The following is a 12396-nucleotide window of genomic DNA, read 5'->3' as shown; positions in this document are numbered from 1 at the left end:
CCAGGATCATTGAAATTATTGATATTATGGTCACAGAAAAGGGGAAAACCTTGTGGATGGCAGAATGATTGGTCAGGCAAGGAAGTCAGACTTCTGTAGGGATTGAGCAGGGATGAGAGATTCAAAGGCAAGAGACTGGCCTGTGACTCAAATATGAAACAAAAATGACTGATGTGTTGATAAAGCAAAGATTTGGATTGTACTGTTCTCGTGAAAGTACGAGATAATTTCTGTGCTTTTTAAACAGACTTGTGTGATTGTTATGTCCTGTGACTGTATCATCATTGAGCACTCATTGTGAAATTACTCTGTGAGGTATGCATTGAATTTATTAATCTTAATTCTTTTCTTTTAAAAGGGGATGTTCATTATTAGTTATTTGTCATCACTTGATATTTGACAGGGATGCTGTCAGAATAGGACCATATAAGCAAAATTGGTGAATGTGTGAATTCTACTTTGCATCTAAATTGAGCTTTTCCCATTTGTATTTTTCAGGAAATTGCAGCTTACTTAATAACATTCGAGAAACATGAAGAATGGTTAACAACATCCCCTAAAACCAGGTAAGGGTGAATGCATTTTTATTGGCCCATATCGTTAAATGAGCTGTGACCACAGAGGTGTATGCAGTATTGTTTAAAATATTTAATGAGCAATACAATTGCTGTTCTGCACCAGAAGTCTCATGGCAGGTGAACTGTGGGCTGACTTCTAAAAGCTCTTGTCGATGAGCTAGAATGCCTGAGCATTAAGAGTTTCCATAGAGTAGGTTTTAAGGATTCCAAGTCTGTAAGTCACCAACATTCTGCTGTCAGCCTTTCAATATCAAGGTGGCAGTCATGCTCTTCATTCCAAATCGGTCCTGTGGCCTCTTTTTTTCATTGGCCCACTGAAACAAAGCACACGATTGTAAATTCTACAACAGAGGACGTAGACCACAATTGAGTCTAGTAATTTTGCAGTAAGATGGTTATTTCAACTACATGGGAATGCGACTCTCCTGATGAAAATGCAGGTCTTGACTTGGAGAAGTGTAAATCTGTCTGATAACTGGCATGCATTGTCAGGTGGCTATTTGTCTAAGACAGTGGTTTTCAAACTTTTTTTCCAATTACACGGTGGAACCCTGCTTTAATGCGCCCTGATTTAATGTAAATCTGGATATAACGCAATGACCCATTGGACCTTTTCCTTTGCTCTTTCCGGAAATGAATTTTTTTTTCAAAATGGAACGCACCATTTTACGTGAAAGATGAGCTTCACGCACTTGACACGATCAAGAATAAAAGTCGAACCTAAGTTGCATGAGACTTCAGCATACCTGGCTGGAAATCTCAGGAAGACAAGTTTCACTTCGGAAAATCGACAAAGAGGCAGGGCTAAAGGCCAAACGCATGAAGATAGCCAAAGATGTTAGCCTTCGCATGGTTTGTTCAAGGCTTTTCAATTTCCGGGCCTATTCTCAAAGCTCAAGCCGAGAAGTTTGACCAGTTGTTCAATGGGGAAACCTCACAGTTTGAAGCTAGTAATGAATGGCTAGACACGTTTAAGCACCGTCACAGGATTTCTCAAGTGTTAGTGTCTGGAGAAATTCACTTAGCCGACAGTACTTCAGCCAGCAAATACTTGGCAGAACTAAAAATTCTCTTAGAAGAAGGTGGCTGTGTCGAAGAACAAGTGTACATCTCTGACGAAATAGGCCTCTGCTACAAGATGATCCCAGACCGCACGCTGTCTTGCAAAGATGACACCCATTGACATGAGGGATTTAACAACGCAAAGATCGCATGACATTTTTGTGTTGTTTTAACAAGACTGGAACACGTTAAAACCATTCACGATTGGCAAATTTTGTCCGCCCTGCTATTTCTATGATGTTAACGTGAAGTCATTACCATTTGAATACATGTACAGCAGCAATAATTGGATGACCAGTGTTATCTTTGAGGATTGGTTTTACAAAACTTTTTTCTTTGCCATCTGCGCTCATTTGAGCACTAAAAGCTGGAACTCAAAGCTCTTCTTTGCTTGACAACTGTCCCACCCACCTTTCAGCTGCCAGAAAGATCGAAGTTTCTTACCTCCCAAAGAATATTACATCTAAAATCCAACCCCTAGATCATCTCTGAGTTCAAGCAGAATTACAGGCATGAATTAATTTGTAGAATTGTAGACAAATCAACAACGCTGGAAGACTATCTGAAAAGCATTAACATTAAGGAAGTTTGCCACTTAGGTGGGAAGGGCTGGGCAGCAGCCAGCTCCTCATGTGAAGAAAAATTCTGGGAGAAGGGTCTGGATCCAGCCTTTTCATTTCGACAATCCACCAAGGAAGTTGATGAGGATGAGCTGGAATTCTACGGCTTCACAGATGAAGGGGTGAGTGAGGCAGAGAGGCTGTTTGAAATTAGCAAAGAGGATTTACACCAGTGGTACTTTGTCGATGACGAATGCCCAACATATGAGTGCCTGACAGACTCTGAGATCATCCATAATGTTACCATAGCACCGGTTCCAATGAGGAGCCTCCATCCTTCAGTGCCTGAAGCCATTGAGTACCTTGAGGGCAGCCTACGTTGGCTGGAGACACAGGATATGACTTCATAAAACTCCTCCAGCCCAGAGGCATTTTGGGTTTCGCTCTCTGCCAGCGACCTGCTGCGTTCAAGCAACGAACACGATTGCTTTTTTAAGAAATAAAATGATGATTGTAAGAAATAAAAAGAAGATTGCAAATACAAGTATTGTACATGTATTCTTTATTTTTGGAAACCGCTGTAATTCGTGAACCTTGATTTAGCGCAACCCCGCTTTTTTTTCCGCAACGTGGAATTTTTTTGGACCCCAACTATCGTGTTGTAACAGTGTTCCACTGTACAATCTTAAGTAATTCCTATGACATAGGTGCTCTGTGATTAGTACATGATTACTTAAGGTGGCATGGGAGTGGGGAAAAAAGATTGAGAATCATTACCCTAGACCCAATTGTCACTGAAATATTTTGCTTGAAAAAAAATTATCAGCCCATTTTATTTGGAGTTACAAAACATTAAAACAGTGTTTTCAAACTTTTTCTTTCCACTCCCATACCACTTTAAATAATCCTTTACTAATCACAGAGGACCTATGGCATAGGGATTACTTAAAGTGGTATGGGAGTGGATTAAAAAGTTTGAAAACCACTGGTCTAAATGGACCACCACTCCCCAATGTATTCCTCTTTTCTGATATTTTCCTTTCTAACCTCTCAATCCTCAAAGTCAATGAGGCTGTTTGCAGATTCATTCTGGACAAAAATTTGTCGTATCATCATGAAGTTCTCTGCTTTGTATGTGTTCAGTGTCTTTTTTCTTTGGAATGCCCCGGATGATTGTTTGGAACTGTTATATGGTACGTGAAGAATGTGCCAAAAACCTTCACTTACACATGAAAGGAGGAAGAATCAGGCGCTTACTTGGTATGCATATTGACCACATGGAAATGCTTGCAGGTGCACAGAGTCCAGTGTGACTGGAGATTTGTCACAAAGTCCAGTGACTATCAGATTACTGCATTCTTCCCCTTTTTCTCCACATCCATCCCACCCCCACACCTCCCCTAATTTAATGCAAAGAAACATCCACAAATTCTCCCACGTTAGCGTAAAGTGGATCACAGACAGAAGGACGAATCAACATTATCAGCAAAGCTTACGCAAACCATAAAGGTTGAAGTTAACCTACTGAGAGGCAGGTTTTTTTTGCTATTTTCAGATTGTTTCTCAAGGCGTGTATTAAATGATATAAATCTGGCATACCAGAATGAGGGCAGCTATGGGTTTGACCTCAAATTGAATGTGAATCACTATAATATGATCCTGAATTGATAAATTGATTGTTTGTAAATTAGGAAATAAATCAATGGAAAACAAATGCATTATTTTACTGGCTGTTTGATTTCTTTATTGTTCAGCCTTCTCAAGTCTGAATGTTAATAGTGACCAGCTTCCATTTTTGCCAATGTATCAATTACAAAATGAGTGTTGGACTGAACTTAAAAACAGAAAATGTTGTAAATACTCAATACGTCAGGCCGCGTCAGTAGAAAGATAAACAGAGTTAATGTTTCAGGTAGTGAACTTTCATCAGAATTGGAAAAGAGAGAAAAGAAATATGTTGAGAATCGGGGAGGCTGTGAAGACAGAATCTTTGAATTTGAAACTGAGAGGGTATGTTTTTGGACTATAAATGAGGAAAGGGTAATGGGAAGCCATCAGAACTGTGACCAAGACCAGATCAGAAGTGATCCAATTCTAGAAGGGCCATATTAATGAGATGGAAAGATGCTGTCCCTCCCACTCACACTTAGTGGTTGTCTGATATGATGGCATGTTCAACTTTGGAAAAAATTAGATGTTCCACTACTAAAATGAATCTTAACTTCATTTCTTTATGGGGTTCCTTTCTTAAATTATTTTTTAGATTAATTAGTTTCTAGTTTTTGACCCCTTTGGTTACCCTTTTTTATTATTAGTTGTGGACTCTGTGTGTTAAGACAGTAGCCTCCAAAGGAAGGGGATTGATAATTAATTTGTATAGTGGTTTTAAAACATTTTTTTTACTTCCTTTCAATACCATTTTTATTACTATATAAGATTTGTTCATATTTATTGTCACGTACCTATGTAACATTTATTTGATGAAACCAATAAAAATATTGGGGAGAAAAAGTGATCTGATTGAGAGCCAGAACAGCCTCAGGAAGATGTGTGGCCTACTTATGCTCTAATTTTTTTAAATGCTGCTATGTTAATCTTCCATTCATTGACTGTCTCTCGACTCTGATTGGAAACTTGATGTTGAGAGATGAACCAGTAACAGTCAAGTTCCTGAACAATGGTCAAGACAAAGTTTGATAAATGTTCTTGACCTTATCTTGTGCTTCCATCATCTCCCTCTGTCTCTAGCTTTTCTTGTCTCTTTTTTTCCCAACAACAATAATTTGGCTAATACTCTACCTGTGTCACATCAGCCCTGGGAGTATATAATGGGGCAGTGTTCAGGGAGCCACTCTGATTCTAACATGTACTGCATTTGATGTTACTGTGCAGAGAGAACTTTATCTTGCATCCATTCCCCCTGGAAGTGTCTGTTACTGATATAAAGGTTGAAAGTTTGGCGGTATGCCATTAGGCAAGCAAACCAGCCAAAATGGCGCCGTTGGGGGTTTCTTCCCGACCTCGGCACTAGGCTCAGAAGCCAGCGCTTGACGACCCAAATGACGCCCCAGTGACGTCGGGGTCCCCCAGAGCAGTTCTCAGCCAGGTCTGGGCTGGGAGTATAAGACCAGCCAGGTAGCCTGTAATAAATCAGTTTTGCTCACTGAACTCAACCCGTCTGGTTGTGCGATCCTTCATTTAGCAGTGTAGCCGCCACTAAAATTGGTGACCCCGACAGGTTCAAACGTCTTTGAACTCCACATGAACAACCCTTCGATCAACGGTATAGCCATCAAGCTTCCTGACCTCTGGGTTCAGGAGCCGGAGACCTGGTTCAGCCATGCAGAGGTTCAGTTTCACCTCCGCCAGATTTCATCGGATTCGACCAAGTTTTACCATGTGGTCGGCACCCTGGACCAGGCCACCACCAAACAAGTGCTACACCTCGTTCAGCACCCACCCGCGGAAGATAAGTATGGGACCATCAAGCAGGTGCTCACCGGCTCCCTTGGCATCTCCAGGCGCCAGCGTGCCGCTCGGATGCTGCGCCTCGAGGCCTTGGGGGACAGAACTCCAATTGAGTTGATGGACGAGACGCTCGCGCTCATGGGCGATCACACCAACTGCCCACTCTTCGAGCGCATCTTCCTTGACCATGTGCCTGAAGACATCCGGCCATTACTGTCCCAGGAGAGCTTCATCGACCAAAAGGCTTAGGAGCTATGACTTGAACGATTCCCAGAGGGTTCAGCAGTCCAGCAGGTTACGAGTCATGGGCATGACTATGCCAAACCTTTCTCTAGTACTGTGGTGGAACACCCGGCCCCTGCAGGGGCCTCAAAGAGCATAGCCAGAAGCAAGCCATCCACTTCAGGCCGCTGCTTCTTCTACCAGTGATGGGGAGCCAAGGCTCGGAAGTGTCATCAGCCCTGCTCATTCTAGGGAAACGAGCAAGCCGGCCGCTGTTAATGGCTGAGGCGGCTGGCCAAGAACACAACCTTCTCTACCTGCAGGATTCAGTCAACGGCCGACGCTTCCTCGTCGACACCGGGACCCAGATCAGTTTCATCCTGGCCACAGCCATCAAGTCCTGGAACTGGCCTTGAGGACCTCCCCTCCGTGCAGCCAATTTGACAGAGATCCAAACGTATGGAGACAAGACTGTCCACTTCCAGATCGACCAGCGGAAGTTCTCGCGGGAGGTTCATAGTTTCGTCCCTTCCAACCACCATCCAGGGTGTCGACTTCCTCCTCGCCCATGAACTCCTGTTCAACATTAGAGGTAGGCGAATGGTAGACGCCTGTACCTTCCAATCTGTTCGCCTCAACGTGTCCCAAACAGAGCAACTGCACATGGCAACGGTCAGCATTCCCAAGGATGAGTTTCAGTGTATCCTGGATGAGTTCCCTTCCCTCCTCAAGCCGAAGTTCTCCACCGCCTCACCATGCCATGGGGTGCTTCATTTCATCCCCACCCAAGGCCCGCCGGTCCATGCCAAGGCATGCCGGCTCCCGCCGGATAAGCTCCAGATAGCGAAGGAACAGTTCTGCATACTGCAGAAGCTGGTGATCATTCGATGCTCTGACAGTCCTTGGGCCTCACTACTCCATCTGGTCCGGAAAGCCTAGTGGCTGGTGCCCCTGTGGAGATTATCGACAGCTTAACGACACAACAGTACCTAACCGTTACCTGATCCTTCACATCCAGGACTTTATGGCTAACCTGCATGGCGTGAGGGTATTCTCCAAGGTTGACCTGGTGCGTGGGTATCACCAAATCCCGGTGCACCCCGAGAACATACCCAAAGCAGCCATCATCACCCCCTTCGGCTTGTTCAAGTTCCTACGCTTGCCTTTCAAGCTCAAGAATGCTGCCCAGACTTTCCAGCGCCTTGTGGACACAGTGGGCAGGGATTTGAATTTCGTGTTCATTTACCTGGATGACATCCTTGTCGCCAGCAGAGACCGGGCACAACACGTCTCACCTGTGCATCCTCTTCTCTCGACTGGCTGACCGGCCTAAAGATCAATCTGGCCAAGTGCCAGTTCAGGAAAGAGTCCATGCAGTTCCTGGGCCATACCATCACGGCCGCTGCAATCAGGGAGTTCCCACGCCCGGGCATCCTCAAGGGGCTACAGGAGTTTGTGGGTATGGTCAATTTCTATAACCGCTTCATTCCAGATGCTGCATGCATCACGCAGCCACTCTTCGCCCTCATCACAGCCAAAGACAAAACACTTGCCTGTACTCCAGAGACCAGCAGGGCATTCGAAGCCACGAAAGATGCTCTCACGAAGGCTACCCTACTTGTCCACCCATGCACTGACCTGCATATGGCGCTCTCAGTCGATGCCTCTGCCACAGCTATCGGCACCGTCCTGGAGCAGCAGGTGAATGGACAGTGGAAACTATGGGCATTCTTTAGCCAACTTCTTCGCCTGCCAGAGCACAAGTATAGCACTTTCGATCGTGAGTTGCTGGGCATGTACCTGGCGGTGCATCATTTCCACTATTTCTTGGCGGGGACACCTTTCACCATTTTTACCGACCACAAACCCCTCACTCAGGCACTCACTATGGCAAGGGATCCCTGGTCGATCCGCCAACAGCGTCACCTCTCCTTCGTGTCGGAGTTCACCACCGACATTCGGCACAAGGCGGGGAAAGACAACATGGTCGCCGATGCACTCTCACAACTGGCCATTTGCGCGCTGACACCCGGCCTTGACTTCGACCAGCTCGCCCGGGACCAGAAGTCCAATGAGGAGATGTGGGCCTTCGGGACTGCCATCACGGGCCTGCAGTTCCAGGACCTCCCGACTCCTCACAGTGAGGGCACTGTCCTGTGTGATGTCTCCATGGGCACCCCACGACCAGTGATTCCCCAGCAGTGGCGCAGGCAAGTCTTCCACCATATCCAAGACCTTTCCCACCCTTCCTTCAGGTTCACGGTCCGTACGGTGGCAGAACGTTTCGTCTTGCACGGACTTCGGAAGCAGATTATGGACTGGGCTAGAACCTGCACCCATTGCCAGCTTTCCAAGGTACACAGGCACACCAGAGTGCCCATACAAGATTTTGAACACATCTGGGAATGGTTCAGCCACATACATTTGGACATCGTCGGACCCTTACCCGTTTCCCGAGGTAACTGTTACGTTTTCACAGTAGTAGACTTCACCACTCGTTGGCTCGAGGCGATCCCGATGCCAGATGCCTCCACGGACTCCTGCTCCCGAATGCTTTTGAACGGTTGGGTTGCCCAGTTCGGTGTCCCAAACCACCACACCAGTGATCAGCATGCCCTGTTCACCTCTGCGCTCTGGGCACAGCTCCCCAACAGGCTGGGGATCGAGCTACATCACACCACGGCCTATCACCCACAAGCCAATGGGCTAGTCGAGCGATTGCACTACCACCTTAAATCGGCACTTATGGCCCGCCTCACCGGCCCCAACTGGGTGGACGAGCTGCCATGGGTGCTCCTGGGCATCTGCTCGACACCCAATGAAGACCTACAGGTGTCATCAGCTGAGCTGGTCTACGGTGCACCACTAGCCCTACCCGGTGAGTTCGTCAACGTACCTCACAACCCCCAGCAGTCACCACATGGTCTACTTCCCCGCCTCTGGGCCCAGTTGGACTCCTTCACACCCCCACCACTGCCCTTACGTCCCCAGTGAGCTGTACTCTGCAGAGTACGTTTTTGTCAGGCGGGGCCCATCCACGTCACCTCTACAAAGACCATACGAAGGGCCATACAAAGTTGTCCAGCATTCAGGATCCACTTTTACACTGGATTCCGGTGGTAAGAGGGAACTGTTTACGGTGGACAGGTTAAAGCCAGCCCACCTCGACCTCACTGAACCAGTAGTTGTGGCCCAAGCCAAGAAGCGAGGCCACTCTGCAAAAAAGGACATTGGTGCCGGTTCTGGGGGAGGGGGGAGGGGGGCTGTGCTGCGGTATGCCATTAGGCAGGCGAACCGACCCCGCTTCTCATGCAGCTGGCTAAAATGGTGCCATCGGGGGTTTCCTCCCAACTTCAGCACCGGGCTCAGAAGCCCGCGCTTGGTGACCCACGAGATTCCCCAGCGCGGTTCTCAGCCAGGTCTGGGCTGGGAGTATAAGACCAGTCAGGCAGCCTGCAATAAATCAGTTTTGCTCACTGAACTCAACTCGTCTGATTGTGCGATCCTTCAGTTAGCAGTGCAGCCACCGACAGAAGTCTCTTATTGGCATGCAAAATGTTCAGTGAAAATCAAAATGACAATTATTTGGAAGTGCTATGAGTGTCACAGATGCTGGTTTTCTGCTGGTCATGGCACATCCTTCTCAAATTCCTGACCAGATTATTTTTGGAAACTTGCTTGAATCTAAAATCTCAGGGGCAGCTTCCCAAGCCGCAGACTTGAACTCTAGCAGCATGTTTAGTGCCAGTCCCTTCAGGCACGCTAACTGGGTTAAAAAGAGCTTTGCATTTCCATCTGAAATCAGGGTGGCTATGACCGTTAGTTCTATTCATTATATTGATGTGCCTTGGACCTTCTGCTTAAGGACTTGCTGGGTCACATCTGAGTCTATCACGGTCCAGCAGCACACAGTAATTGACTGGAGATTTAATAATAAAAGATAACAAACAACAGGTTTTCAAAGCTGATATAATTTTTCTTTGCATCATATCAACATTAACATTTGCTGGCTTGTGTTTGGCTATACTTGTCCTTTTTATTCCCAAAGATTGTATGAGATTATTAATATTGTCTTAAATCAGTGAAAAGTATTTGAATAATGAATTATTTTAATTCGCGAACTACCTTTCAATGACCTTGACATCTCAGACCATTATTTTGTCAAAGAAGAGTTTTTGTAGTTGCAATGTAGGAAATGTGACAGGTAATTCCCTCACAGCGAGATCCCAGATGGTCAAATAACCTGGAGTAGTGACATCATCAGAGAAATCCATGGTAGTCAGAATGCCAGAGCGAGCACCTCTGCTTGAAGTAGAATTATTTACGGTCAGCTAAGAACTTTGTTTAATGCAGATCTGTTATGGAGTTGGTCTCCCTCAATACTGCACTGGAGCTCCACTTTGGACTTAGAACAATTGACATCATAAAATGTTCCAAGAAGCTTCACAGGACATAATCAAATAAAATGAACCATGGGAGGAAATGTAAAGGCACGTGAAGCCATTTATCATTGAACTGACAACCAAACGCTGAGAGTTTGGCAGGCCAGAGTTATGAGTTCTGATTCATTCTTAATCTTGACCACATGGTGCAGCAATCATTCTCACAGAGGCAATCAGTAGGCATGACTGGCCAAAGTACATATCAGGATATACTGCCTGGCCTTCCTCTGCACTTTTCATCCTCATCCATTCATTTGTTACCTGTAGTCTTGACTACTTCCAACTAGTCTTTGCCAGCGTCCAATCACACACTCTGCTTAAATCTGAGTGCATCCAAATTTCTGCAGCCTATATCTTATCTTTCACCTGATTGAACCATCACCTTTTTAGATATATTTGCATTGGCTTTGATTAGGCAGTTGCTGAATTATCACCATTGTTTTCATGTTCCTTCATGCCATCATCTCTCACAATCTCAGTGACCTTTCAACATTTCTGTTATCTCTAATTTATGGCTTCTTGCACATCACCATCTTTCCACATCCATAGATGTTGCCTGACCTACTGAGTTCCTTCAGCAGATTGTTTTTTTTTTGCGCCAGGTTCTACTATCTGCATCTGGAGTAAAGTATAATTATTCACAAGATATAGGAGCAGAAGTAGGTCCATGGCCCATCAATTCTGCTCCAGCATACTAATCATGAGCTGATCCATCCACCCACTCAGCCCCACACCCTGGCTTTGTCTCCGTAAAACTTGATGTCCCGATTAATCAAATACCAGTCAATCTCTGCCTTAAATACACCCAAAGATCTCGCTTCCACAGCCACCTGTGGCAACAAGTTACACAGACTTATAACCCTCTGACTAAATAATTTTTTCCGCATCACTGTTTTAAATTAATGCCCTTTTATCCTGAAATTATGCCCTCTATCCAAGAACTCCCTATCATCCTTGCCACATCTACTCTGTCCAGGCTTTTCAGTATTTGAAATCCCTCTATAAGGTCCCCCTCATCCTTCTATACTCCAACGAGTACAGTCCAAGAGAGGGCAATCGTTTCTCATATACTAATCCTTTCATTCCTGGTATCATTCTAGTATATCTTCTCTGAGTCCTCTCCAACAACCAACACATTTTTACTCAAATACGGCACCCAAAGCTGACCATGGTAGTCCAAGTGAGGTGTCACCGATGCTTAGTGGAGTCTCAACATTGCACCCCTGCTTTTGTATGCTATCCCTTGAGAAATGAATACCAACATTGCATTTCCTTCTTCACCACCAACATAACCTGGAGGCCAACTTTTAGGGTATCCTGCACGAGGACTCCCAAGTCCCTTTGCACCTCAGAATTTTGAACGTTCTCCCCATCTAAATAATAGTCTACCTGTTTATTTATTCTACCAAAATGCATGACTGTACACATTCCAACATTGGATTATTACTTTTCAGTTATTATCCCCCAAGATCCAGAATTCCTTTCTTAATGTTGCTGCCTTTCTACCATACCCTCTCCTTTCTTTAAAATAATCCTTGAGATGTATCTTTTTTGCTCTCATATCTCTGGCTATGCCTCATTGTTAAGCTTTGTTTGATTATGTTCCTTTAAAGTGCCATGTTACATTTTATAAAATACAAAATAAAATCAAGTCATGTTTGTTGTTAGTTCAAGATCTCTCAGGAGTAGAAAGCTCATGTTATTCTTTTTGAACATTGTTCCTGTAATCTTTCCATTGCATTTAACATATTTCACGTAGTAATGAAACACGAAACATTGGATTGGTTTTGGCTGAGATGAGCATTAAGTCTTCAGGTGTCTGACCTAATGGTTAGCAAGTTGTAGTTCATATCTGACACAATCTGAGCCAGTTGAAGGGATGGCCCTTTCTCAGGATGCCCACATTTTTCTCATGGTAAGGAGGTGAATGTAAATAAATGAAGTGCAAAAATCTAATGTGATAGGTCTGAAAATCATCTGCATTAGTCTTCATTTAATTGCTTATTTACCATGCATATGGATCGTTTCCAAATGAGCAGTCTGTCCCTCAAAGGGCAGGGAAAT

At 45.0% G+C, this 12396-nt stretch overlaps 1 protein-coding gene across 7 annotated transcripts in view; it reads left to right on the top strand.

The window, feature by feature from the left end:
• Positions 1–12396, top strand: part of camta1a (calmodulin binding transcription activator 1a) — a 1025873-nt gene that overhangs the window by 348213 nt on the left and 665264 nt on the right. For all 7 annotated transcript variants that reach the window (XM_069918585.1, XM_069918583.1, XM_069918582.1 and 4 more), the window contains one exon: positions 499–566. In XM_069918585.1, coding sequence (XP_069774686.1) covers positions 499–566 — 68 coding nt within the window. The remainder of the gene's footprint in view (positions 1–498; positions 567–12396) is intronic.

The sequence above is a fragment of the Narcine bancroftii genome, chromosome 2 (assembly GCF_036971445.1).
Source record: "Narcine bancroftii isolate sNarBan1 chromosome 2, sNarBan1.hap1, whole genome shotgun sequence".
Taxonomy (NCBI): domain Eukaryota; kingdom Metazoa; phylum Chordata; class Chondrichthyes; order Torpediniformes; family Narcinidae; genus Narcine; species Narcine bancroftii.
The sequence above is the reverse complement of the archived record's forward strand: the minus strand, read 5'-3'. Positions and strand labels throughout refer to the sequence as shown.